The following is an 18,900-nucleotide window of genomic DNA, read 5'->3' as shown; positions in this document are numbered from 1 at the left end:
ACTGTCTTTATATCTGAAATTTTGTGTACATACAGTCATATGCAAAAGTTTGAACACTTCTGGTCAAATGACATGTTTTGTTGGTTTTCTAAGTGAAAATAATTGAACACATCCTCTACAGAGAACGAAATTCTGCAGATTTTAATGCACAGTTACTGTTTAGGACTGTTGAGGACTTTGAGTACCTCAGGGTCTTTCTCACAAGCGATGGGAGGAGAATGTTTGTGAGATCGGCCGCAGGCTGGGACAGGCGGCAGCAGTAATGCAGTCGCTGTACTGGACTGTAGTGGTGAAAAGGGAGCTGAGCCATAAGGCAAAGCTCTCTGTTTAACGGTCTGTCTACATCCCACCCCTCACCTACGGTCATGAGCTTTGGGTAATGACCGAAAGAATGAGTTTGTGGATACAAGCAGCGGAAATGAGCTTTCTTTGTAGGGTGGTGGGCTACACTCTGCTTGATAGGGTGAGGAGCTCGGTTATCCGAGACGAGCTTAGAGTAGAACTGCTGCTCTTTCACACTGAGAGGAGCCAGTTGAGGTGGTTCAGGCATCTGATCCGGAGGCCCCCTGGGTACCTCCCGGTGAGGGTTTACCAGGCTCGGCCTACTGGGACAAGACCTTGAGGTCATCCTATGACCCCGCTGGAGGGATTTTTTCTCTAAGTTGGCCTGGGAGCGGCTCGGGGACCCCGGGAATGAGCTGGAGGAAGTTGCGGGGGACAGGGTCGTCTGGGATTCTCTGCTTTCCTAACTGCTACTGCGACCCTTTCTGGATTAAGCAGTTAAAGATGATGAATGAATGTTTGTGTGTGCAGGGTAGAGGGCCTGCAGCTGAACTATGACCTGGAGGTGTGCCGGCGCGGCAGCAGCACGGACATGAGCGAGCTGCGGGCACATAGGAGGCAGTGGCAGCGCAAACTCAACTCCGAAATACTCAGCGTCACCCTTGAGCTCATCGTCAACATCTTCAGGTTGGTCTTCTCTAAGCTCCAGTGCTCTCTTCCTGCTTCAGAACAGAGCATTAGATTCCTTTCAGTTCAGCCGGTGCTACGAGGAAAATTTGCATCAAAACAATTCTTGTGTTACAGATATGATAACCGATGGGGAGCGTGAATAAACGCTTGAGTGAAGTGTTTTTCTTTGTAGTGACGCTTTATCACTGTTGATATAGTGACAGCCAACATGCAGATTTCCTACTCCACCTCCAGGCATCTGCATCCTGCTGATAGTTCAGTGGAAGATGTTTTGTGCTTTGTGAAATGATTTCTGAGCTTGTTGTGCAATTTCTGCTCCCTTTAGAGACGTGCATGACCACTTGAACTATGAGCACCGGGTTTTCAACAGTGAGGGGTTCCTCAAGTCCCAAGAGACAGCAGATCAGGCGTTTTATAAGAAGGTAAAGATTTCTCAGACTCCTTCAGCGTTTACAGACGTGACGAGTATTCGGCCGCCTTAAAAAGTCATTCGGTCTGTCTGGAGACTGAGCCTCAATATTAATACATTTGTCGTGATATTAGTTCTATGTAAGAAAATATGCTGTGACAGAAATAATTGAAAAGTGATGTTTGTATATAATACATAAGTATTCCACCACTGTGCCGTGAAAGTTTCTAATTCATGCAGGTGAAAGATATAACCCTAACAAGTGGCTAGAAAGAGAAGAACCATTGATGAAGAAAAACACATCAAAGCACATCTGGGGTCTGCTAGAAAGCATCGGAGTGGCCTATCAGAAATGTGGGATAAGGTTTTATAGTCAAATAAGACAAAAAAAAAAAAAATATTTTTAAATTCAAAAGGCTACGTGTGGCGCAAACCTGACTCTTACTTTAAAGAGAACTGATGAACAATATATGCAAAAAATAAGATAATTAACACAAAAAACAAAACTCTAGCCCCACCCCCAATGTGAGTGTTTATATTGTTTAAAACTTTTTACCATTTATTTGAGTTTTATAAACGGGACAATTGAGAACTGTGTGTCAAGTCAGTCAATAAAGCACTATTTAACTAAAACAGTTCTATAAAACTGAAAGACACTGTATTGAAAGTCAGTGATCATTCCTCTACAAACACCATCCCAACAGTGAAGTATGGGGTTGGCAGCACTATGGTGTGCTGAACAACCTGGAGCAAATCTGATGTGAAGAATGGGTGAAAATCACTAACAAACACTGTGCAGAAACCTCCCCCAACAGACTTAAAGCTGTTATTGCAGCAAATGGTGGTACTACCGACCACTGCTCTGAAGGGGTTCAGTACATGTGCAAGCACCATTTTTCAGTTGTTTTTTTTAGGATCTGCTGACAAATAATGAAATTTAACTTCATTGATTTGCAATTAAAATAGTAATTAACAGAAAAACAAAACTCTAGCCCCGCCCCCAATGCCACAATATTTAGATTACTTAAAACCAGAATTTCGACTATTTATTTGAGTTTAATAAACATGACAGTTGAGTGTCATGTTAGTCAATAAAGCATTTATTATTTAAGTAAAATCATTCTATAAGTTAAAAGACACGTACAACTGTCACTCTGTCAGGCTGTAAATTAGTCATACGTTCTTGTGTGTTTTTCCTCTTATGTTCTATATGTTCTGTATTATTGAGATTATTCTTTATAAAATATGATTTGTACTGATTTACCTAGTTAAATAAATAAATATATATTTACATTTATCTTTACGTATGCAGGTTTTAGAGACACACATATTCCATTCTTTCCTGAGGGATCGCTTGAGTAGGAAGATGGATGCCTTCACACGTATGGAGATAAATACTCGGTCAGAAGCTTACAGGTAAACTGGCTATTTACAGCAGGGCTGCTCACTCAGTAGCTCTTCAGCTCTTTTCTCGTCATCTCATTGTCTGTTCTGGTCTGCATTCAGTTCTACACTGGAGAAGTCATCACTTATTTTGCGCACTACATATTTTTCTTAACCTTGTTTTGATCAGGTGAGGCCTTTGACACATAATTCCCAGCGTGCTGAAAAAATGCAGCTACATATTAGAGCCTGACCGATAGATGTGCTGATAATGTTGTACAATATCAGGAGCCCTTAGTTATGGTTATCGGCAAAAATATCACCTGTAGTTCAGCAGTAATTACTGACTTTTTTGGCCATGGCATCACTGAGATTTGAAGCTGCGATCTCTTAATGCCCAGGAAAAACTTAAGACAGTTGTGCCGCCTGGAAAACCCGTAATGAATCACACAATATGAACCACTTTTTGAATCATATCAAACCAAAACAGGCTGAGCGGATAAATTTGAGCACAAAACACCAGGATGGTTAAAAGAGTAAAAACATGTAAAGTGTACCCAGACCGCACCATTAGTGAGTGAGTAACAAAAAATACCATGTTTTTATGAAGACAACTGTTGAAAAATTAAAAAATAGATATTTATATTATTTAAGACTGAGATTCTGAGTCAGTAGAACATTGTTTTAAAACTGTTTAAGTATAAAACTGAAATCTGAAATGTGAAAACAAAATCATACCGTCGGTATAATTCATCACAGAAATGCTCAGTGTAAATAATGCATTGTACCAGACTCGTTCCAGTGATTGGATCGCCCTTCAGTTGATCAGTGAGCTGGAATTTATTACAGGAATCTAAAGCTTCACTCACTGGTGTCACATGAGTCTCGAACCACCTCCAGTCAGCCTGCAACTGTTTTACTTGATTTTAGTTAACTTTTAGATATTATTTTTGGTATGTTTTTAGTTATTGTTTCATTTTTATTATTCTGTTCTTATTTATTTTAATATTGCCAAGCTATTGTGTTACTTTATTTTTCGTTGTTTATTTTATTAATTATTTTGTTTGTTTTATCTTATTTTATCTTATTTATTAAATTACTATATTGTTGTAATTTTCATAGTTTATTGATTTAATGTTTTTTTTTAGTAATATGATTATTATTACTTTAGCATTTAGCATTTCTTACATTTTTACTATTTAACTTCTCAATCCCTGATCTCTGTATTGGCTCGGCTACATTGTAAATGAGGGTCTCCCTCAATGTACTCCGAGTTTAAATAAAGGTTGACTGATTGATTGATTTGATTGATTGATTGATTGATTGATCGATTATTTATTGGAATTTTTAGCCCCTTCCCTTTTAATATTGGTCAGACTGTAACACATATAGCCCAGACTCTGTGCTAAGACTCTCTGTTTGGTCAGACTGAGGACCGTGTCCGACTCTCCCCGGAGGCCCACCATGCAGGAGACAACACGCAAGTACATGGGCCCGGAGAACAGACTGAATAAGAGACTGGGCATGAGTCTCCCAAACCTAGCGGAGGACCACTCTCTGACCGCACCTATCCGTCAGCTGTCCTTAATGAAGAACTCTCCACTGATTGACAAGGGAGCCACGCTCAGTCCAGGTCTGATATCATCTACTTCTAAAAAGGAAGTTTTTAGAAGAGTAAAATAAATGTATGCAAACGTTTGGGCGTCCTTGGTCAACACGTCCTCTACACAGAGCACACTTATGCACATTTTAATGCACAATTACTGTTTAATTATTTAGTTTAACAGGGAAAACATATAAAATGTGCAGAAGTTATGTCTCATTTCACATGTTATGTCTTATTTATATGCATATGGCTGTATGTACTGAACTCATCAGGATTTAAAGACCTATTCCAATTAAACAATCAGGTAAAATCATTACTTTTCCAGCTATTAGGAATTACATTTCTAGCCTCACAGTGATTTAATTATATTACATTTCTTAAGAAAATTATTCAGTCCTTTTTTACGAGCATTTGACTGTTATGGTATGATTCAGAATTGTTTTCAGAAGTTCAGAGTGCTGAATAACTGAATATTTTATTTAACTAACAGTTCTTCATGAAACAAGTTCTGATCAGGGCAGAGTACGCACAGCTACAGAGGGGGTGTTTATGTAGAACTGCACGTTTTTGCTTTTTGCTTTTTACTGGTTATTCTGTGAAGTGTTTGGTACAACGTGACGTCAGGGTTGCCAAGTTGGTGTTTTTCTTGCTGAATTGACGTATTTCGAAAATGCATTTGTAACAGAAAATTACAAAATAATAGCTTTTATTTAGGCTGGAGAGTTTTTCTGGACGTGGCAACCCCGCAGTGAACGCTGTAGGAAACCCTAAAAAATACAGCACAATCTGTAAGAAAATCATGCATCATAACTCGCATGAGTGGTTAGTGAGAGCTTGCTATCATATCTTATCTTATGAATATTATCCTAATATTTAATTAAAACTAATCTTTAATTAAACCAAAGGTACAGGCTCCAGCACCCCCTGCGACCCAGAAGGATAAACGGCTTTGAGGATGTGTGTGTGTGTGTGTGTGTGTGTGTGTGTGTGTGTGTGTGTGTGTGTGTGTGTGTGTGTAAACAAAAGGTAACAATAGTAAAAAAAGCACCAGATCTCCATGTGAACCTCTAAGCTCACTTAGTCACATATTACTGCAAGCAGTGTTGCTAATGCTGTGGTCATGTGTGTTATCATCATATCTAATGCTGTAGATGTTTTTAATTGCTGCAGAGAGTTTTGTTGAAGGAAATAAATTCCTGTATGCTGTATTAAAGTAAATAAACGATGGTGAAAACGCCAACTCACCCTCTGATTATAATCAATCACAACATTCAGAATTGAGTGCTGATTACAGCTCCATTGTTTTTAATCTCTGCTTCTCACATTTTATCCTACTGTGTCTTAATAGGTCTTAAACTTCCCTCAAAGCCAGTCAAAACATTCAAACTTCCAGAATTCCCTCCTCCTTTGGCCTTTCACTACGTTCAGAAGTACTACTGCGACCTCATTAACCTGCTGAGTGAGTTCATCGCCACGGCGAACCCGCAGGACTCCTCCCTGCTGGCCCGCTACTACTACCTTCGCGGCCTGGTGAGCTACGTGGCTGGAAAACGGCTGGACGCCCTGGTGGACTTCCAGAACCTCAACAGAACAGACACGGACATCTTCCCGATGGAATTGGTGAGGGCAGTTGTGGATTCCCTACAGGACAGTGAGCGGTCAGTGGTTGACCGCCGGCCAGACCTGAAGCGATTGGTCAGCCGGATGAAGAAGAGCAGTGAGCAAGCGCGATTGGAGGACGGCGGCTCGGTGAAGAAGTTCGAGCTGCCGCGGACACACATGCTCCAGGAGGACTTTGTCCGGCGAGTTCAGGAGTCGGGCATCGTAAAGGATCATGGCACCATCTCTCGTCTGTTTGATGCTCTGACCGTGGGTGAGTAGTGGGGCCATCATTCAATTATTTGAATTGATTAGATACTGTGTAGTATTCGAGTAGTATTCAGTTAAAGGGACCATATCATGTTTTTCTCACTTCTTTGAAATAAAAAAGTTCAGTGAAGTTTGTAAACATTACCAAAGTTTTGTACTGTTCACACCACAGTTCATACAGGCCATGTAAACTAAGCTGCAAAGCCTATTTTGAACTGATGTTTTTGTGACTTCACATCCACCCATTCAGCCGATAGCAGTTTAGCCCTGCCCATTCATACTGAAGCTATATGTAGTGTTTCAGCCCGGCCTGCTCTTTTAATGAGGCACAATACAGGGCGGCCAATCAGAGCAGATGTCATTTACGTATTGTTGCTGTCCAAAGTAAACTGTCTCCATTTTTGTTGATTTTTATTGTGCTACATCACTTTAACACACCAGCTGTCCTTTACATTGTGTGAAAAGTTTATGATGAATGGACCAATAGAAATGCTCTAAAATCACTTGGAATAAAATCTATTTACATTGACTTACTTTAAAAGGTAAGAGGGTTTAGCCTTCTCCTGTAATGTTACTATTTTGGAGGTACTTGTTTTTCTTTGGACAGTGACGATAAATCAGATCAAAGGCCTGTCTGATAAAACCGGTCTGTCTGAGTCTAAAGAGATAAAGAGATAAAATGGAAAAAGGAATGGGTTTTTAGCATTCAGACTCATATAAACATCATAAGTGCATCTCAAATGAAAACTCTTTAAACTCTTTTGCTTCTTCAGTTCCTCTCATTTTCCCACCACCATTATTCAAAATTCCATATACATGGCAAGTGTGGCAGTGAAACAGCAGAAGTCCTGTTCCCCACTGCGCCTCTTGTAGTGTATTTCAATCTGTGCTACTGTGGAGTCAATACAGGTCAGTGACTCAGACATCAGTAAACGTGCTTGGACTCTTAAAGAGTTGCCACACCCTCCCTACTTTCAACGGTTCAATGATGACAAATGCTCAGAAATGAGAGGGACACTTTGGGCCATTGAGAGGAGAAGAATGTGGACACTACAATGCAAAAAAGTAAAGAGATAAAGTAATACAGCTTAACTTCACTGTGACCTAAACATAGCCTGTTAACACAATTACAGAAATGTTGATGAAATGCATGGATGCCTTTATGAAATGGCAAATCTTTCGGTAACACTTTCTATGAATGTCACCTTTGTAAGCATCTATAAACACATTCATAACATGTTGTATTGCATTCATAAGACATTATAAACATGGCTATAAATATTTATAAAAATGCATTATACGTTATAGCCATGCTTATTATGCATTATGAATTGTTAACATAATACATTATAAGTACTGATCATAACAAATTATCAGAGCTCATAAGTCGTATTTGTCCGCTCTAAGTAAAGTGAAGCGTACTGTACTAAAGCCTCCTCCAGTGTTCAGAGTGAGGCTACAAGTTGAAGTATTTACTGAAGGATTTACTGAAACACTAAAACATACACAATAAAGCACATTACAGGCTTCAAATGTCAGAGTTTAAACTAGAGCTGCGTCAGTGTTTTACCCAATGTGGGAAAGGTAATGTACACCACCGTTAGCTTGGTATTTGTCTTTACTTTACACTCTCCAAGCTGGGACTGACTTCTTTGGCACTGACATTATAACATGTTATTAACACTATTTATAATACATTATATTAACAATTCATAATGTATAATAAACATGGCTATAAAGTGTAATCCAGTGTAATTCTTCTTTATAAATATTTATAACCATGTTTATAATGCCTTATGAATACATTATAACATGTTATAAATGTTTTTATAGATGCTTACAAAGGCGACAATCATAGACAGTGTTACCAATCTTTCTTATATATGCCTTATGAATATTCTCACAGTCTGCTTTTCAAACTCCAAACTTTGTTGAGCGCATTGCCAAAAATTCTCTTTAGGGTGTGGTTACTTTTTAACTGACTGGTGACTTCATACAGACTTTAGACTACCCTGTTACAAAAAAACCACATGGCTGGTCACCGGCAAAAGCAGTATATCGCTGCTGTCGGAAGAAAACCTTGTATCTCCATCTCTGTTGTTTTTCAGTTTTTGACGTAATTTGAAAAGGCCTGTTGCTCTTTACATTGTGTGTCATTTTCATGATGATTGGACTAAAAGAAATGACCCAAAATGACTTATAAAAAACTCTGGTTCCATTGACTTACATTAAAAGTAAAGTAGGTTTTTCCTTCTCCTGTAAAGTTACCATTTTGGAGATACAATGTTTTCTTCCAACAACAGCGATATACTGTGTTTTGGATGCTGGTATGCTGCTCGAACAGCCTAACCATGCAGACTGACCAGTTAGACCAGCACCAGACCAGCATTAGACCAGCATGGAATGCATGTTGGTCTATAGACTTTTTTTTCACAAGAGAAAGACTCGTAAAGCTTCAACCTGAAAAAACAAGCAAACAACAAAGTGATTCAATTAGGACAGCCAACTAGGGCTGCACGATACATTTTTTTTAACGATAACGATAAATATTTTTTACGTTATTACAACATAATTGTCATGGTGGTCGAGTAACTCAACCATTCAGCTAAACGTCCAGTTACTAGATAGAACTTAATTGATACTAAAGGAAATTGCAGTGTTACAGCAGCAAGACATATAAGGTGACAATAAAAATAGACATAAATTAGAGTGAAATATGAGAGAATGGAGATAGAAGTATGTCCATTAGCATATATACATGATCATATAAGACAGATTTAATGCATTTACATGAGAGCAGGTACTGCACTAAGTTATATGAGGTTACGACACAGTGAGTATAATTATAACTAGGAGCAGCAGCAGTGTTTACAGTCGCAAGTGAGCACTAATAGTGTCATTACAGTAGCAGATTATGATGTGTTGCACAATGTGTAATAAAAGGAGATGTGATGTGATTCAGCACAGTTCAGACAGCAGGTCAGTACTGTCTCTTCAGTAAGGAGACTTGCTGTAGAGCCTTAAAGCAGTGGGTAAGAATCTCACATCTAGATAGCTAACAGCTTGTTGCCAGTCCTTTGTTTTGGGCCACAACCTCCAGAGAGTCCAGCTTGACTCCTACAACAGAGCCAGCCTTCCTAACAAGTTTGTTCAGTTTATTCACAGCACTTCTCTTAATGCTGTTGACCCAGACAGCATAGAATACAACTCTAACTACAGCTAATCATCAGCTAATCATTGCAGCAGTTGTGGTCGTAGCACACTAAAGAGATTGAGACAGTCTGAGAGCTCTGTGGGACTGAGGGCAGTGGTCCAAATTTGTGAGGATATGAGGATTTATTCGTTCTAAAGATGTAAACAGCGAAGCTTGAGTGTAGACGGGAAAAGAAGCTGTCTCTTTCCTCCCAAGACTAAATGAATTGGGATATTTCCTTCCTGATATTACTATATAGATTCCACAGATAATTTTACATGCACAGGAAAATAGGTGGAGGGCTGAGCATCATGACAGTATTATTGTATTTTATTATTATTATTATTATTATTATATGACTTTCTAAGCATATCGTGGATATTCAAGTAAAGTCAAGTCAGGCTTATTGTCATTCCAGCTATATAAAAGTACACAGTGAAACGAAACAACATTCCTCCAGGACGATGGTGCAACTCAGGAACACAAGTGTGAGACAATACAATAAACACAGTGCGGACAATACAGTACAATAAATAAATACAAAAGACTTACAATAAATACGAAACAGAGCACAGGCAGCACACGGGACTGAGAGTATGTGGAGTTGGATGTAACATACTATGACATATTAGCAGATTAGCAGATAGCCTAGCATATATGAGCATAGCAGTCACTGAGGTGGCAACCAGAGCAGCAATATACAGTATACAGTATTTGGTTGATACAGTAATTCTAGCAGCCAACATTGTTAAAGTGGAGTAAAATGTGCAAAAATGCAAGTAGCCCGATCTGCAGTCATATCAAGTGAAGTGTGTCAGTGAAATGCAGTAACTATATATATACAGTTTTCCATAATTTGGAACTGCAAGAAGTGGGGAGTGAGTTAGTCCCATATTGTTAGGTATATGTGTGTGTGGGTCCGTGCGGGTGTTGTGTATTGGGTGGTATTGTCAGATACAGTGAACACTGACTGACTGCGTTAAATAAGAGAATATAATTGGTTCTGATGAATGAAGTGCAGTGTTTGAAACACCGAGCTAAAGCACACTGAAGTTGCACACTGCTTTTTGAATGAGGCACAATACAGCGCAGCCAATCAGAAGACGTTACATAACACTGCTGTCGGAACAAAACCTCGTACCTCCAAAAATGTGACTATACAGGACAAGGAAAAACCTTCTTAACTTTAAATGGAAGTAAATGAAGAAATACTTTTTTCCAAGTCATTTTGGAGCATTTATGTCGGTCTATTCATCATGAAATTTTGAGACAACATGAAGGGCGACTGCCTTTTTCAAATTATGTCAAAAAATGAAAAACGGCAAAAAATGGAGATACAAGGTTTTGTCCCGACAGCATGATATATTACTGTGTTAGTCCTGTATAATTGGGTTTAGTGCACTGCAGTATGTAAAAGACTGAGCAAAAATAATTGTATTTTTTAAAATGCGGTACTAGAGGTGGGCAATACGATATTCCATCATTGTTGTGCTCATTTTTGTTGTTATGATACACAATATGTGCATTTGAGCATATCATAATTAAAGAGCACTGAGCAACTGCAGCTTTCATTACAAAAAGAGCATCATTAGTCCTGTTTAGTTCAATTTAGTGCAGCGTGTGAAATGTTGACAGTATGTGAATTTGATATTACTAGCATATTTTGTCTGTATCAAAATATTGTAATACGCATCATATGTCGTGAAAATGTCTTAGTATTGCAATATACTACATCATCCACTCCTAGTAGTACTACTGTTTTCTCAAAATATCGTGATGCGCATTGTGCATTGTAAAAATGTCTTCAAATATTATGATGTTATCTTTAGGGTAGATCAGCCGCCCCCAGAGGAGATGACAGATTTCTCTATTGTACTTTTCCCTGCTAAGGAAATCGGTCAGAATCTGAAGTGTGTTATTTTAAAAAGCTATGTTTATATAAATAATACAGATTTATGAGAGCTGAATTGGGTCTGGTAAAACAGGAGGTTCTGTTTGTTTCAGTACCATGAGACTAGTGGTCAGTCAGTTGTTACTCACAGGCAAAGCACAGACCTGTTGCTTTTTGTCCAGAGTTTACTCTCACTGTCGTGCCTGCATTCTCTCTTGTTGCTGCCCCCAATCATCAAAGAAAATCTGCAAAAAACTCTAGTTCTGTGTCCCTGTACGCTGATCGTGCTGCAGATCTGCACGCAATATGCTAATGTTTGCTGTATAGCTGGGGGGCTGGAGGGCTGGAGGGCTGGTGTTCAGCAGCGTTTGCTAGATCTGTGCCCATTAACCAAGTTACCATGGTAACAGCACTCAGTGATGGAGACAAAACACACATAGGATTCCCAAACATGACTAAACATATCTTACTTTAATACAACAGTTACAAGGTTCTTCTGCGGGACTACGTGGAGGTATCTTAATTATACAAAAAGCAACCTGTGAGACACCGTCTCAGAGTTAGGAACCATCTCAAAATTACAGGAAGAATAGGTGTTGCTATAGTTATTATTGTTATTACTATTATTATTATTATTATTGGTATTATTACTATTGATAGTGGTATATCTCCTCTGTAAGTACATCTGCTGGTGCTTCTGGACACATAAGTGATGTTCCTGGACACCGTCTCAGAGTTAGAAACTGTCAGGAGTGTTGCTATTATTATTATTATTATTAATAATAATAATAATAATAACAATAACAATAGCAGCATTTTTCTTTCAGTAATATTGAGACAGGGCCTAACTCTAAAATGGATACAGGAGCAAACACAGTAATTGCATGTAAGTTGATGCTTAATCTTAGCCAAATAAAAAGGAAAGTAACTCCCCACCCCCACCCACCAAGGTTTAAAGGGGAATTTCACCCATTTTTCAAAATTTCAGCACAGTTCTCCTACTGAGCTGTGAACAAATTCATTCAGAGTTTGATGTGAATTGGCGCAATGTCAAGAAATTTAGCGACCGCCAGTGAATCTACATGTGCCTTCTGAGATTTTATATGTAGTGATAGTGATAATGAAGTAGTGGTAAGTCTGAAAAAAATACATTTTTTGGTACCATTTTGCCTTTCAACACTCTGCATGTACCGCCATGAATAGATTAAAAGATTTAGAAGAACATCTTTTAGCCCAAAATCTTATCTTAAAACTATTGTGAAACTGTGTCTCGGGAATCAGGCAGCATATTCATAACAGAATACAGTCTGTGAGGGAGCTCCCATCACCACCACTGTGAAGAGTTTCTCTGGAAAGGAGCATTTCACACCAAACCTCTCTGAATGACTTTGTTCGCATCTCAACCATTTAATAATGCATAAAATTTGAAACTGTTTACTGCGATTATTTTCCACATGGTTACCTGAATAAGAGGATTCTGTTATCGGCACAGTCCTAGATTGAACCGTGCTAGTCACTGGCCCTCCAGGAGTTAAATACCTCTGCTGTAGAGATTACATTGGACTGTGCATGCTGTCGCTGAATCCCCTGACGGACTGATAAGAGCGAATGTGGTTTGCCAGGTGTGGAGACTGCGGGGAAGCTCTCAGCCCAGTCTGTTTTTTACCTTGATTCCTCTCCAGATGGTAAGCTTTACCCAAGCTCCGCCGGTTAACACCTAACGCCTGAAGGCTCTGTGTGAATGTGGGAACGGCTTCTCTCATTTATTGCCGGATGTGATTCACCCATAACTGTTTGCTTTAATCTTTAACCCTGTTTGCTGATTAACTCAAAGCTGGTGCCTCTCCATTCTCAGCCCTCTAAGAGGCTCCGCTGGCATGACGCTGGTTAATCATTTCCCTTTGATGTTGAAAAAGCCTGCTTTTTCAACAGAGTCTTCCTGGAGAAAGTCGTAGAGCTAGTTTTGGTTTTCTTGAGGTGATTTTTGTAAGGCACAGCATGGCGGTGCGTCTCTCAAGATCCTATTTTAATATATTAAGTTGAGGAGCATGCATAGTTTAAAATTGCATGGCTTAATAAAGAACAAGAGGTGTCTGTCAAGTAGTATCCAGTATACCCTTCTATTGGTTGGTACTGTCATGCACTCTTAAAAAAGATGGTTCTTCTAGGGTTCTTTAGTAAAGCCTGTGGCTGTATCTAGAACTATGAGTTCTATACAGAGATGTTTGCATGCTTAAATGGTTCTTTGCATGGTGAAATGCAAATGCAATATTGTTACAATGTCAGGTTTGTTACAATAGCAGAACACTATATAGAACCATAGGCTATACGACACACACAGAACCATTTCGCCATGCAAAGAACCACTTAAGCATGCAAATGGTTCTGTATAGAACTCATGGATCTAGACATAAACATTGCATTTACTAAGGAACCCTTGAAGAACCGTCTTTTTAAGCGTGAGGGATGTCAGTTGGTGACTGAGTATGACTGAGATGACTGAGTAACGAATTGCATGTTTTTTGTTTACTTGTGTTTGTACTTTCTCTGACTTGATATTTTACTAATATAATATTTTATTCATATTATAGATTTTTTGTTCAGTTCTGTGTGCTCCCCAGGGCAATCCACCCTGATCGTTTACAGTCACCACCTCACCCTGTGGTATAGAAATGATTTTGCAGTTTAGCCGATCTCAGAGTTGAGAGGTAGAAAACAACAGCATGAAGTCAGTCAGCAATAGTTATAATTATAATAATTCTATAGTATTACAGTTATACACCAATCAGGCATAACATTATGACCACCTCCTTGTTTCTCCGCTCATTGTCCATTTTATCAGCTCCACTTACTATATAGGTGCACTTTGTAGTTCTACAGTTACAGACTGTAGTCCATCTGTTTCTCTGCATACTTTGTTAGCCCCCTTTTACCCTGTTCTTCAGTGGTCAGGACCCCCATGGACCCTCACAGAGCAGGTACTATTGGGTGGTGGATCATTCTCAGCACTGCAGTAATGCTGACGTGGTGGTGGTGTGTTAGTGTGTGTTGCGCTGGTCTGAGTGGATCAGACACAGCAGCGCTGCTGGAGTTTTTAAACACTGTGTCCACTCACTGTCCACTCTATTAGACACTCCTACCTTGTCAGTCCACCTTGTAGATGTAAAGTCAGAGACGATAGCTCATCTGCTGCTGCACAGTTTGTGTTGTTCATCCTCTAGTCCTTCATCGGTGGTCACAGAACGCTGCCCACAGGACACTGTTGGCTGGATATTTTTGGTTGGTGGACTATTCTCAGTCCAGCAGTGACACTGAGGTGTTTAAAAACTCCAGCAGCACTGCTGTGTCTGATCCACTCAGACCAGCGCAACACACACTAACACACCACCACCACATCAGTGTTACTGCTGTGCTGAGAATGATCCACCACCCAAATAGTACCTGCTCTGTGAGGGTCAATGGGGGTCCTGACCACTGAAGAACAGGGTAAAAGGGGGCTAACAAAGTATGCAGAGAAACAGATGGACTACAGTCTGTAACTGTAGAACTACAAAGTGCACCTATATAGTAAGTGGAGCTGATAAAATGGACAATGAGTGTAGAAACAAGGAGGTGGTCAGAATGTTATGCCTGATCGGCGTACATATATTATACATAGTCCATTCCCTATTCGGTAATATTTACAGCCTGGAATGTATATCAGCCGACTGATAATATCAACCGAATGATGATCCACTGTTTTATTGATATTGGCTCAAATATTGCTGATACAGTCGTATGCAAAAGTTTGCGCATCCCTGGTTAAATTACATTTGTTTGGTGAAAATAAGTTAAACATCCTCTGCAGAGAACACACTTCTGCACATTTTAATATGTAATCACTGTTTTGTTTGCTGAGTTTAACACATACAAAATATGGATTGTGCAAAAGTTATGGCACGTTTTTATATTGCATGTTTCTTTTTTCCAATATGTTTAATAGAAATCGTGCACTTTTGCATGCGACTCTAATGCAGAGATAAGTACATTTCTTCATCACTGTATCGCCAGGATTCGAGTTTGTGATCTCCCGACTATAATCTCAAGCTTTTTTGCCATCAAGGAGCCTAATATAAAAGAGGATTCATGTTGTACACATAATTTTTTATTTTTTAATGCCTTCTGAAAGCAGCTACTTGCTATTTGACAGCGTTACAGGCATAACTGGTGAATTTAAACATGAAAGATCTTCTTAGTAAAAACCAAACCTCATATTTTCATGAGTATAATACAACACACATCTTTTAATATGAAGAGAACTAATGAAAAATAAGAAAAATGTGACCATTAAGAACTTATATCTTTACAGCAGCCTGAAAAACTCCACTAACAGTGTACCATCTCCTGCAGGTCAGCAGAAGCAGGTGGACCCTGAGGTCTTCCGTGACTTCTACACCATCTGGAAGGAGACGGAGGCTGAAGCCCAGGACGTGGATTTGCCTGCCTCTGTTCTGGAGCGTCTGGATCCAAACGAGCGCGTGTACAAACTCTCTGCATCCGTGAAGACCAGCCACGGGGTCGGCAAGATCGCCATGACCGAGCGCCGACTCTTCCTGCTCACTGAGGGACGTCCAGGTTATGTAGAGGTCGCCAGGTTCAGAGACCTTGAGGTAAGAGCATTTTTCACTACATAGGGCATAAAAGTACAGTGATGCTATGATTAGATGTTGAATCGTGGTTTTGTTATTCATGATTTTGCGTCAGTATGTATTTGTATATCATACCCTTTGTTATAATTTAGCACTATGCAAACATCAGAGACCACCATTCCTTATGTAATTTCCAGTAAAAACAGCCATTATATGCAAGTTATTTATTTTCAGGGGATTTTTTTTATTATTATTTTTTGAGATTAGATATGACAATCTGCCTGATTAGGAAACAGGAAAGTCAAGTGAACAAAACAGAAGTTTCCAAAAGTGGAGTTGATTGATTGACTGAATGATTAAAAGAAAGACATAACAGGACTCCTAACAACTATGCAAGACCTGGTAGACACCAAAACTGTCCCCATCAGATAAACAGCACTTAACGCTTTCATCTTTCATCAAGCTGCTTCAGATCTGAAAATCATCCACATCCATCCTTCCACTGTGAAAAGACGACTCAGCGCTATGGGTCTGAAAGGATGTGTAGCTGTCAAGAAGCTCTAACTGAGAAAAGGAAACAGACAAAAAAGAAGACCTTCTGCTGTAGAACACCGAAACTGGACATCAGTGATGTAGAGTAAGGTTTTATGGACTGATTAGTGGAAGTCTGTAATTGGGATTACTTAATTCTTGCAAAGCAGAAAATGCAACCAACTTCTCAGACTGAAGCTGCTGGTGTTCTCAAAACAATGGATTGACCACCCCAGAGTCCAGACCTCAACATCACTGAATGTGTTTGGGATTACTTGGATCGAAGCATAAAATGCACCTTCTAAAGCCCTACTAAGACTGGAATAGTTTAACACACGGATGTGGAGTAGTGTAATTTTTACCTGTGTTTTCGGTCTGAATCTGCCATAACAGTCATTTTTACAGCCTACACTCATTTTATGAACGGATCTGACACAGCTTTGATGAACAAGGGCCAGTATGCATTGCCCAAGTGAAGTGTTCGACTCCAAACATTAAAATATACGAAATGGCGCAAGTTTTTTAGGTGGCGATGTTGACTGTTGGCTGTAAATTCCCAAGTTATTGACACACTGCATTCACTTAAGACAGCGAGGTGGTTAGGGAAAAGAAAATAATGGCAAAATTAAATGTTTTAACATGTTTTTTTTTTTTTACCCTCTTTTTTTTTTAAAGTGTAGACTGTGCATAAGTCAAGTAGCCACTCCCATCTATGTAACATGGGCCAAAATTCCTTATCCCATGCAAACCAGTCATAACAGTACAGACATCTGGTGGTCAAATTTTCTCACCACCCCATGAAAAATCCCATCCAAACAGTACTTAAGACTGAACTTAAAATACCCCTGCAGATTTCTTTGAAAAACTGAAAAGAATGGAAGCAGTATGTGGACACACACACACACACACACACACACACACACACACACATTTTTTTTAAGCTGCTTATCCTTCTGGGCCGCGGGGGGAGCTGGAGCCTATCCCAGCGGTCAATGGGCAGAAGGCAGGAAACACCTGGACAGGTCGCCAGTCTATCGCAGGGCGGACAGACAGACACATACAGTCTCACGCACACTCACGCCTAGGGGCAATCTAGAGTGGACACACTAAATACTGAAATATTTAATATTATAATTAGTCGTTGAGGCTTTCGTTTGGTTTTCTGCAAAGGTTTGATCCCCCTAAGTGTGATTTTCTAAGTGTAAATAAATTAACACGTCCTCTACAGAGAACACACTTATATATACACTTAAACATTTTTCTGCACATTTTAATTTCATTCATATTTATTTGCTGAGTTTAACATATTGGGAAAAATGAAAACATATAAAATGTGCTGTAAATTTAGGCCACATTTTTTACCCCACTGTGTTAAATTCAGTAAATAGACAGTAATTGCATTAAAATGTGCAGAAGTGTGTTCCCTGTAAAGGATGTGTGTGTATGTTTCTCTTAAGCCCTGTTGGAGCTGGATTAGTTGTCTCTGAGGAGGTGCTGTAATCTGAATTATTACAGAGGAGATCAATGATTCTAAAGTACTATGGAGCCACCATGTCTTTAGTTATTAGAAGTTTGCTAGGTAATATTTCTGGAGCAAATTGCTTTCTGTAATTTGTCAAACACTGAGCTCTGTCAGTAATAATAGTCTGAATCGACCTCACAGTAATCATCAAATCCGTGGTGAATGAGGGAGAGGAGGCTGACCGCTAAAATGGAGTACAAAAATCGTCTTTGCTGATTGTCTGAATAGAAGAAAAGTATCTGAAGGTACCTCTTACAGGACAGAGCTGAATGAACCCACTTTAGTAGCCTAGTTCTATTCTATCTGGTATTAACTTCAAGATCGTTTTTCTTGTTTGTTTGTTTGTTCGTTTGTTTGTTTGTTTGTATCTGTTTAATTCTAATCTTAATGCTGACGTGAATGTCCGGGCTATATCTGGTAATTACATTCCGTCTTCAGACCTCTTCTAGTAAAATTTATCCAGCTCAAAAAGGGCTGAAAATCAACAAGAAAATCAACAAAACATGTCATTTGACCAAGGGCGCCCAAACTTTTGTCCATGACTCTGTTTTCTGCTTGTTTTCTGGAGCTGAAGAATGAATAACTTTCATAAAATGGCTTTTTTGACTGGAAATGAATGAAAGATGGTCTCAGACTTTTGCTCAGTCCTGTGTATAATTGTTATAATACGGGTCTCAACTTGTCGTCTGTTGTTAAATTTCTTCCAATCAGGAAGTGAAGATTTCCTCCGCTCCTTTCCTTCTCCTGAGAATCCCCTCCCTAAAGATCAAGACCTGCCGAAAGAGAGAGACGTTCGAGGCTAATCTGAAATACGAGTGTGACCTGTGGCACCTGATGATCAAGGAGATGTGGGCAGGGAGGAAAATGGCAGACGAACACAAGGTTTGCTTGATGTG

At 39.4% G+C, this 18,900-nt stretch overlaps 1 protein-coding gene across 3 annotated transcripts in view; it reads left to right on the top strand.

The window, feature by feature from the left end:
- dennd3a (DENN/MADD domain containing 3a) overlaps positions 1-18,900 on the top strand; it is a 63,795-nt gene that overhangs the window by 26,645 nt on the left and 18,250 nt on the right. For 2 of the 3 annotated variants that reach the window (XM_036567591.1, XM_036567590.1), the window contains exons 10-17: positions 814-969; positions 1,298-1,394; positions 2,694-2,797; positions 4,192-4,397; positions 5,719-6,243; positions 12,946-13,008; positions 15,713-15,972; positions 18,716-18,886. In XM_036567591.1, coding sequence (XP_036423484.1) covers positions 814-969; positions 1,298-1,394; positions 2,694-2,797; positions 4,192-4,397; positions 5,719-6,243; positions 12,946-13,008; positions 15,713-15,972; positions 18,716-18,886 — 1,582 coding nt within the window. The remainder of the gene's footprint in view (positions 1-813; positions 970-1,297; positions 1,395-2,693; positions 2,798-4,191; positions 4,398-5,718; positions 6,244-12,945; positions 13,009-15,712; positions 15,973-18,715; positions 18,887-18,900) is intronic. The other variant, XM_036567592.1, reaches the window with a different exon arrangement.

Source organism: Colossoma macropomum, unplaced genomic scaffold (genome assembly GCF_904425465.1).
Source record: "Colossoma macropomum unplaced genomic scaffold, Colossoma_macropomum, whole genome shotgun sequence".
NCBI lineage: Eukaryota > Metazoa > Chordata > Actinopteri > Characiformes > Serrasalmidae > Colossoma > Colossoma macropomum.
The sequence above is the reverse complement of the archived record's forward strand: the minus strand, read 5'-3'. Positions and strand labels throughout refer to the sequence as shown.